Below are 10,583 nucleotides of genomic sequence, written 5' to 3' on the forward strand. Positions count from 1 at the left end.
GAATCTGTTAATATCACTGTACTATAAAAATTCCACATAAGCATGGAGGGCCAAGTTCCATGCAATAAGTACACTATTTTGAGATTAAAAATAACTTGATTAAAGTGACAAGTCTTTGTGCTAGATGGTAGTGACACATACCTTTAATCCCAGTACCCAGAGGCAGAGGCAGAGACATGTGGATCTCTGTGAGTTCCAGGCCAGCCTGGTCTACAGAGTGTATTCCCTGATAGCCAGGGCTGTGCAGAAAGAGCCTATCTCAGAACCTTTGACATTGCCTGTGGCTTTCTCAGGTGTCTGCGTGGGTGTCTGGCCATGGGGATGTTGGGGCACTCCTCCATCTAGGCGCTACCGTTTTAGCACTTACACTGGGTCATAGCTTACCTGTTCCCAGCATTCTTACGTGCTCCCAGCATTCCTGGCCTCTTCCCCCTTGATGTCAAGAGCACCTTTCTCTTCTCCCCTATGCCCTGATAAGTATAAATGTTTCCAGACATTCTCCCTTGGTCCTTAGGAGGAAAACTGAGATCTGCTGCTCCAAGAAAATTCTAGGCTATAATGAAATGAAGTTGCTGCAGCCTAGGCCATCCTGTGTCCCATGTGTTGACCTTGGTAGGATTTTTTTTTTCCATTTTTAATTCTCTTCAGTTGGAAAAGGTTGGGTGGTTTTGTTTTGTTTTGTTTTTGTTTTTTGTCTTATGTCTCCTAATGACATCAGTAAAAGGAATCTATTAATATTATTTTGAACTATAAAACCTGTCACAAAAGCATAGGGAGAGGTGTACTGTGCTGTGTCTGTATTGTTTTAAGCTATTAAATAACTTGAGGGCCCAACTGATTTCTGACTAATCAATGTGTGCCATGTCCTGTCTGCTTGCATCCAGAAGTGGATCCAGGCCTGGGCCAGCCTCTCAGAGTTGTGTTTTAAAATCTGTTGATGGGTTCCTTGTATCCCACTCTCTTCAGTGGTCTGGTCGACTCATGACCATTGGTTCATACCTCTGCATGTCAGTCAACTCTTGACCATTGGTTCATACTTCTGCATGTGGGCTGTTTTGTTCCAAGGCTCCATTTCTTTCTTCTCAATTGATTCCTTGGCTGTTAATCTTCCTGGTTTGCTCATTTCTCTCTCTTTAAAAAATTATTACAGTTATTTATTTATTGTGTATAGATGTGTGCATAGAGATCATAAGACAACTTATAGAGTTGGGTTTTCCCATCTATCGTGAACATTCTTATAGTTCGTTCATATTCTCTCTCTCTCTCTCTCTCTCTCTCTCTCTCTCTCTCTCTCTCTCTCNTCTCTCTCTCTCTCTCTCTCTCTCTCTCTCTCTCTCTCTCTCTCTCAACAGCACATGCTTCCCAGGGCCATGCTCGGGACCTTCAGCCTGGCTGCAGGTCTTTTCTGGCTGCCCGCTGAATCCGTTTTGCTGTTTATTAATCATACCACCATTCTCCTGGCATTTGCCTTATTGCTATAATTCAGTTTATTCTGACTTCTTTTAGAAATACATCTTGTTACTGCATTGTGGCACTCCCTCGTTCTTCAGAAAGAGTCCAGTGCTGATTGGGCCTGAGGGGGGCCTGAGGTGGGAGCGGGTGGTACTGGCTCGAGACTCTTCTTTCCTAAATGGGCTTTGGGGGTGACTTTTATTAAACTCTGAGGAGCTTTGAGATCGCAGAGCCTTGAGCAGTTTCTCAGGGCTGCTTTTGACCATGTTGGTCATTCCTAAGGAACAGTCTCGTGAGAGACACAGCACAAGGCCCTCGTGCCGACTCCTGAGTTAAGCAGGAGCTGACCAGGCGGGGCACCTTCTGCCTTGCGCCCTCATCAGCACGCTCTGTGGAGTGCCCTGTCCACGTAGGGTGTTTCTAGAACACCACCCTGGACTGGCACGCTGCAGGGAAGCAAGCTGGAGAAGGGCAGAGGGCTTGTCTAGGCTGCCCCGAGGCTACTGCATCCATTGCTGGCCATGTGTCTTTCATTTTCTCCTTGGTGGTTATGACTCAGTATGGAAGGCCATGTGTTTCCTGTCTCTGGGATGTCCGGGTGCCGTTTTCTTTATAGCTGTTTTTCTGGATGTGGTACATCCCACCTCCACTCCCTCAGCAGCCTGGGGGCTCTACCCAGCTCAGGGTGATTCTGTGGTAGGGAGGGCCCTCCATCACCTGAGGGAGGGCAACTGGGCTCCATCTTCAAGTGAGTGTCTACCACACAGCATCTGGGGAAAGTAGTTCTACCTCAGGGGAAGGGTGTGTCAGGGAAGGGTGTGTCAGGGGAAGGGTGTGTTGGGAAGGGTGTGTACTGGTCTGGGGAAGTCTCTTAGGGATGGTTTGGACCAATTTTTGTGGTACATCTGGTATAAGTACCACTATTGAAGTTTTATTTTCTTCTAGAAAAATAAAACATGCCACTTGTACCAAACCAGCCTGGTTGGCAGTTTGGCAGGTCTCAGCCTGGTGATCTCTTTTGTAAGAATATATCATTTGTTGCAAGGTAGGCAGCTGGTTGATACTTGATTTAAAAATCCCAAATCCAAAACCTCTTCAAACATGGCAGAAATGGTTTCGTGTGCCTGCGTATGCACGTGTGTGTGTGTGTGTGTGTGTGTGTGTGTGTGTGTTTTATTTATATTCTTTCTAAAATAATCTTTTGGTAGTTTTGTTTTATTTACAGGAAGCTTGCATGGCTTAAAACACTATTAACTGTACTCTAGTAGGGGGTGAGGATGTAGCTGAGCCTACACCTCAGGTTTTTTTTTTTTTCGTTCTTTTTTTTTTTCTTTGTTTTCTTTAGACCTCAGTTTTGATTGCCTATACTGCAAAAACAAGTTCAGACTCTGAACATAATGAAGGTGTGGACACCATAGTAAAGTCACTTTTATATGTGTCTGTGTATGTAAAGTAGGCTGGACTTGGTCCACACACAGAGCACAAGTGGCTGTGGTAAATCCCATGGTCGTTTCTGGGGAAACAGCACCAAGTAGTTCAGAAAGAATCCCAGTCACCAACCACACCACGTGAACGTTGCTTGGCGTGCACGCTGCTACATACATGTTGCACTCGTTGCTTGAACGCATAAGGTCAATCATCTGATAAACCAAGAACTCAGGCATGCTACATGCCTTGATGGAGAAGGACTACTGATCGCATTGTCTACATATTGATGCAATGACTTATGACAGTCTCGTAGCATATGGAGGGGACTCTTTAAACTGATGGAATTAAAAATCTGTGTAGTTTAATATATTTTAATTGAGGAATTCTGCTATGAAGTTTTGAAGCCACCATATGATCCAGAATGAAACTGTAGGAAACCAAGATCCCACCTAAAAAAGCCTCATTGATTTCTTTTTAAGAATTTTGTTTTTAGGTTTAATGTTTTTATTTTGTGTGTGTGAGTGTTTTACCTGCCTGTGTGTATGAGTCTGGTGCACTTGGAGTTCAGAGGAGGCCATCATCAGGTCACCTGGAACTAGAGTTACGGGTGGTTGGACACTCCCATGTGGGTTCTGGGAACCGAACCCGCATCCTCCACAAGAAGAACAAGTGATCCTAACCACTGAGCCATCCCTCCAGCCTGTAGTTAGTTCCCTGGTTTTTAAAGAACCATAAAGAGGCGTGAACTGTGAATTTTCAGTTTTTGTGAGTCTCAAAGGATGATTGCTACTTGGCACAATATCTAAGGTTTACTGTCAAAAAAAAAAAAAAAAGTCTTCCTTTAGAAAATAGATTGAATAAAGAAAATGGGGGAAAAACGCATTTCTACAATTTCTAAAATTTAGAGCGTTCATCCTAAGATTGATTTCCTAGTCTGGCACCTCTAAGGAAATCATTCACTGCAGCTAAAAGTGTCATTCATTTGTGCCTGCAGGTGTTCACCTACAAGCAGAGTACGATCACAAACCAGAAGGTGACAGCTATGCACCCCCTGCACGAGGAGGGCGTGGACGACATGGCTTCCCTGGCTGAGCTCCACGGGGGCTCCATCATGTACAACCTTTTCCAGCGCTACAAGAGGAACCAAATCTATGTGAGTGTCGCCTGCGGCTCCGAGGTGGAGCCCCGTGGGCTTGCCCAGGCTCCGCCAGCCCTGATGTCTGTCCCCAGAACCCCACCCCCACAGAAAGAAACCTCGAGTCTGAGTGTTTGTCCTCCCAGGAGTATACCCTGCCCTTTGAGCACCTCGCATGAATTTCAGAAAAACTACATTTTCTAAAAGTTTTGCCAAGTTCAAAGTTCAAGTCCTGTGAAGATACATGTCGTCCCTTGTTGCTACATGTCATCGTCTTCTTCTTCTTCTTCTTCTTCTTCTTCTTCTTCTTCTTCTTCTTCTTCTTCTTCTTCTTCTAAGATTTAGTTACTTACTTTATATATGCATACACTGTAGCTGTCTTCAGACACACCAGAAGAGGGCATCAGATCTTATTACAGATGGTTGTGAGCCACCATGTGGTTGCTGGGAATTGAACTCAGGACCTCTGGGAAAACAGTCAGTGCTCTTAACTGCTGAGCCACTTCTCCAGCCCCTAAATGATCTTCTATGCAGAGATCATATAGACTCCTTGGCCTTCCTCGACTAAGAACACACCAGTACCCTGATCCTTCCTTCTCTTTGACTTTTTCTGTGATTGACTGATTGATTGATTGATTGATTGATTGATTGATTGATTTTGGTGGTGTTTTCTGACTCTGGGGTTCATCCTGGAGTGATATTTACCATCATGGAAATCTATCTAAGTTGCAGGATTCCTATTTGCTGTTTTGGATAGAGAAATGCAGATATAAAACCTTCATGTATATTTTTCTCACTGCTTTCATGACATGGGATTAAATTATTATTATAAGAAATATGTAAAACAAGTGTGGAAAAGTAATCTTTACAGTTCATTTTGAGGCTGCAGAGGAGCTGCGGCAGTTGCAAGTGCACACTAGTCTTTTGGAGGACCTGACCTCTGTTGCTAGCACATAGGGCAGTCAGCTCACATGACCGCCTATGTGGCGGTCTGACACCCTCTTCTGGACTCCAAGGGTACCTGCGCTCACACACGCACATACTCAAATACAGACACACGTAATTAAAAGTAAAATAAATCCTAAGAAGTTCACTTCTATAATAACTTTTTGAAATTGAAATACATTCTCTTACCTGTTAAGATTAATTGTCCTGTTTGTGTTAATCCCCTTAAGAATCTGTCTTTTAGCAGGTTCTTAAAAAGTACACCAGCCGCTTATACATTTTGTGCTATGTTCAATTTTATATAGTGTTCTTTTGAAGTCTAACATCATAACACTATTGACTGTTGTGCCCTAGGAAGTGTATTTAACACTGCCTATACTGTTTTGATTAGTGATGATTTCCAGCCTTGAATGTGTGGTCCTCCTCACGTCTATGGGTGGATAGAGGATGGAATGAGAGAGGAGACGAGAGATGTTTGTGAGTTCCATGCTCAGATTGCTTTGGCGTGAGGAAAAGCCTGTTTCTTTACCTTCTCGTACACTGTGAAGGTGCCATCTTTGCCAGGCTCGCCCTCTGTTTGCAACATGCTCTCAGACAGTCCTGCACACAGGTTGTGTCTCTGTCCTCTGACTGGAGAGCTTGCTGACACTACAGCTTCAGATTACAGTGTTTTCTGTATGTCCCTTAGAAAGTGTGGCACTTCTACGAGTTTGTGTAGAAGTGCCTGCGCCATTTGCATTTTGCACACAACCGTCCTGTGTGTTCATTCTTCTGTCTGCACTACCCCCTGCCCTGTGTGCTTTCCTCAGCAACACTCAGACATGTCATGCAGCTACACGCTAGGCTTTCTGATGACTTACATTGTCGTTTTTGACACAAAGATACTCCCAGGGGCCTCGTAATTATGCCATGCACATCGCAGATAGCCTCTTCTAGCTGCTGAGAGAACATGAAGCTGGATTTTTGAAAAAACAATTATTGTGCCCCACCTCTTGCAGGTATTTCGGAACCCAGGCTCCCTGTCAGAAGAAAATAGATGGAAGTTCTTATTACACGCTTTCAGTAGATAAGAAAGTGTGTCAGTTAGGAGAAGCAAGCCTATCCCAAGGCTTTTAAAAGCAGAGCCTTCTAAAACAGTTTTTTTTTTTAACCTCCTCTTTCCCCTTTTCATGATAATAATGTTAAACCTGATAGCTAAATTGCCCAGTAAGTCTTTGAATACAGTCTTGGTCCTGTTTTCTGATGTGAAGTTCTTCTCCATCTCTTTTGAATAAAAAGGACAGTTTTTGTACACCAAACACAGTTGAAATGAGTCAGTTATGCTCCAGTGTGCTCTCCTTTTGAGATGAGCATAAGAGTAGTGTTGCCCACAGGGGACGCCCTCTGACTTTGTCCTGGCTGTAGCTGTTTGCAGGAGGTACGGTTCTGTGAGGTATTCTGATGATTCGAACCACTCGCTGTTGAAAAAGCCACCACTGCCCTGTGTCCCAGCTCTGTGCCTTGTCTGTTTATTATATCAGAACATATCCAAGGGTTTGCTCAGGGTGTTGTCTTAATTTTCTGTTTCTGACCTAACATAAAACAGCTAATTTATCTAGTTACAGTATGTAGGCATGATTGATAAAAGACGTCTCGATAGCTCAAGTAAAGGTGTCTGCAGGGCTGCACTGTTTTCTGGGGGCCCTAGGGGGATCCATTTCCTGTTCATTCTCCTTGCTGGCACAATTCAGTCATGTGCAGTTTGTAGAGAGAGGTCTGTTTTTTATTCCTGACTGGCACCAGAGGGCAATTCCCAGCTTGTAGAGCCACCCACATTCCGTTTCCTTGGATTGTCGGTTATAAATCCTTTTGTGGCTTCATGCCTTTCCTCCAGGTATGTGTCTGTCCCCCCACTCCCACCCCACCCCCCTTCTTCTCCAAGAAAGGACCACAGCTTTTAAGTCTCACAATTAGATCAGAGCCGGGGAGATTGCTCAGTCAGTCAAATACCTGCCACATACGCAGAAGGACTGAAGTTTGAGTATCCAGCATCCACGTAAAAGCCAGCATGCAACTGGAACACCAGAGCTGTGGAACACCAGCGCTGTGGTCGTGGCGAGGCACAGCGATCCCGAGGGAATGGTCAGCAGTGGCCAGTGAGCTCTGGGTTCCGAGAAAGATTGTTTGTCGAAGACCTAGTGAAATGTGATTGAGGAAGGCAGCTGACGTCAGCCTCTGGCCTACACACACACACACACACCCATGCCTGTGTGCATGTCCATACATGAGAGCACACATAAACATACACAACATAAATATTTCAAAGTTTGTTTTTTGTTTTTTGTTTTTTTTTTTTTTTGCTTGTTTGTGTTTTTTACAAAAGTAAAGCAACTCAGAAGGGCAGCCCCCTGGTGAGGTCGGTAGCTGCCCTCCCAGCTGTACCCATGGAGACCCGTCTCTACAGGAACTTAAAACCCCAGTTTCTAGGGATGCGTGTGGGTCTGTGTCTCCAGGAGGAAATGGTGCTCTGCCTTCTGTTCATGAAAAGGGACTCCTGGAGCTAGCCCGCACTCACGTGTGGATGTCCTGCCGTGGCTTTCTGTTCTGAGATGACAGGTTGGCAGTAGCAAGGGCCACCTCAGGAAAGAGGTCTGTTACCCTCTGTTCAGAAGGACTGCATCCAACAACAACAACAAAAACAAAAACAAAAACACACCTGCCCTCCTGCTGTTTTTATTTAGTACTTAACATCATCTACAGAAAGAGGTAGATTATCTTAATTTAAAAAAATAATAAAGGGGGGATTGGGAGGAGACAAATGAGAACCGAGCCCACTTTCCCCATAAGACACTCAGCTCCACATGGCTAATTTAGCCTTTCAGAAATTCCAAGTCTTATAAATTGTTTTTGGGAATGTCAGAGGTCAGATCCCTCACTTTGTGAGAGCCACTTTGAAATGGTGTTAGTGAGCGCTTTCAGAACCTTCAACTGTTACATTTTCTTATCTGACTTATTCATCTCATACCAACAAGTTTTTATTTAGAAAACTGGGACTTGGGCTGGAGAGATGGCTCAGTGGTTAAGAACACCGACTGCTCTTCAGAAGGTCCTGAGTTCGAATCCCAGCAACCACATGGTGGCTCATAACCATCTGTGATGAGATCTCATGCCCTCTTCTGGTGCATCTGAAGACAGCTACAGTGTACTTAGATATAATAATAAATAAATCTAAAAAAGGAAAAAAGGAAACTGGGACTTGGCACCACGTTTGGCGACTCTGGGAGAGGTTTGGAGCACCTCCCTGCTGGGTCTGCGGGTTAGCAGAAAGGAAAACCCAAGGCCTAACTACTGCACCCACCGCATAGAGACTGAACAGCAGGGGTCAGCTTTCACTGAGGGCCGGGAGAGGCGATAGTGACAGGCTTCGTTTGTCACTGAAGCTCCCAGCTATGACATAGGTCCCTTAACTCTTCCTGTCCGTAGGCATACCCCTGCCCAGTGCTTGCCCTGGGAAAAGAGGCGAGAAGTCTTTTCTGGTCATGGCTGTAGGCCCACGGGGCTCTGTCCCGCCACTGGTATGTTTGGATCCTCTGTTCCTCCTGACAGTGCTTGTGGAACCTCACCTTTAACCCGAATGCTGGACCCCCTTCCTGGAACCCCACGTCCCTCTACACCGGAGGCTCCACCTTGTCTGTCTGCCTTCCTGTCCTCCCCTGTTCTGCATGGTAGCTACTCACTGTGACCCCTGGCTTCTCTGGACCTCCGTGATTTGATGCATGCCTGTTGGTCTTCACCGATGGTCCTTTGGTGGGGTGGGGATCTGAGGAGGGCCTCCCTTCCTTGCCTTCCTCCCTTCCCACCTCCTGAGGAGAAGCGATGAACACACCACACAGAAGAAAATTTGCTGAACACGAGGGCCTCACTAAACTGGGGAAAGTCGACCTTAGTTGTAGGACCAGATGTTTGCGGAAATATTGAGAAGTTAGCTAGGATAGCTATCCAAGGTTAGAAAATCCTAAAGCATCTGTTTTCGACTGGATGACTGTCTTCTCGGGTCACTTGGCTGTATCTGAAGACATACTTAATTATCATAGCTCACTTCAGAGATGCTAATGATGTCTAACCAATAGAGGCCCTTGCATGCTTCTCAGCATCCCATAAGGCAGCCTCTACCACCAGGTGTTATTTGGCCCAACTTGTCACAAGTGTCAAAATTGGGAACCCTCCCCTCCCAGTGAGCTGGTCAGAGCGTGCAGTTGATGATGTAGACTCCTCGTTACCTCTGTTGACATGGATACAGCCTCCTAGCTGAGACTACTGGAATGATTCAGCCTTGATGAGAGGACGGTTTTAGAGAAGCTCAGAGATGGGGATAAGGCCTTAGGTAAGAAGCCGCAGAGATCTGTGGAGGAAGGATTCCCAGCTTGTCAGGCATGGCAGCAGGATGGCATGACACCAACAGTCCTGGCAGCTCCTCAAGGAGACCAGGATTTGTGGGTTTGGGGAGGCCTCTCCTAGTCAACCCTGTAGCCTGGATCATCTCAGATTGTCTAGCACAGTGTTGACCGGAGCGGATGAGGTTTCCGTTATTCTGGCCGTAAAGCTCTCTGTCCGAGTGTGGGCACTGCTGGCCTTGGTGTGGCAGCTTTGCTTCCTGCCAGATGGAGGAGACTCACATTCCCTCCATCATGGGCTGTGTCCGTTCTGAGTCAGTTCTGTAGAGGAGACGACTCTCCTGGCAACTAAGTAAGGAATGACTCCAGACCACATCACTTGAGCCTCGGGAAGCCCGCAATTATGGCGTTGAGGAGGGCCCCCAGAGGAAGCAGTTCTGTGTTCCGCCCAGCTCTCTGGTTAGTTTGTTGGTCTTGCTGAGCAGTCGGCAGCAGAGAGTAGAATCAAAGGAGCTGGGTTTCAGAGAGAGGCTGTGTGAAAAGATGCATCCCAAGAGCTCTACAGCTCGTTTGTGTTTAGCTCTTTCAAGACCTAGCCCATCCTGGTTAGGTGGCATTTCCTCCCGCGTGTGTAAAGGTGTAGATTGTTGTTCCTGAGTTACTTTGCTTTGAGGAAGAAAAATGAACTAGCAGAGAGGTCGTAGCCAGTTAGCTGCCTGTTGATTTCAGCAGATGTGAGTGGAGTTTGCCTCTGGCAAAAACACAAGCCATGTAAAAGATAGGCATATCCTGTTGTGGAGGTTTCTGTTTGGGGCACACCATCATCAAAATTTGTATTTCATTTCCACAAGTTGAGTGCTCCTTCCTAAGTAGACTTTTTGATTTGCTTCCATCTATTGTCAAAGCCATTTTGTTTGTTTGCTTGTTTATTTGTTTGTTTAAATCTCTACTTGTCACAAATGTCAGGAGAGCCTAGGTCTTGGATGCTTAGCCTAGATTTGGCACAAGACACACACCAGGAACAGCTGAGTGTGGTGCGGTTTGTAAGGAGGCTCTTGTGTTCTGACCTTTTTTTTATTATTTTTTTTTTTTTTTTTTTTTTTTTTTTTTTTTTCGAGACAGGGTTTCTCTGTATAGCCCTGGCTGTCCTGGAACTGTAACCATCTGGCTGGTTCTATGTCTTCTATAAACCAAACTGGGCCCGTAAGCTGCCAGTCTCCACATCAGCACACTATGGTGGCAATTAGGTT

At 45.6% G+C, this 10,583-nt stretch overlaps 1 protein-coding gene across 1 annotated transcript in view; it reads left to right on the top strand.

Moving 5' to 3' along the window:
• Window positions 1-10,583, top strand: part of Myo10 (myosin X) — a 193,209-nt gene that overhangs the window by 77,200 nt on the left and 105,426 nt on the right. The window contains exon 3 of the mRNA XM_021208651.2: window positions 3,875-4,033. Coding sequence (XP_021064310.1) covers window positions 3,875-4,033 — 159 coding nt within the window. The remainder of the gene's footprint in view (window positions 1-3,874; window positions 4,034-10,583) is intronic.

This window comes from Mus pahari, chromosome 11 (genome assembly GCF_900095145.1).
Source record: "Mus pahari chromosome 11, PAHARI_EIJ_v1.1, whole genome shotgun sequence".
NCBI classification, from domain to species: Eukaryota; Metazoa; Chordata; class Mammalia; order Rodentia; family Muridae; genus Mus; species Mus pahari.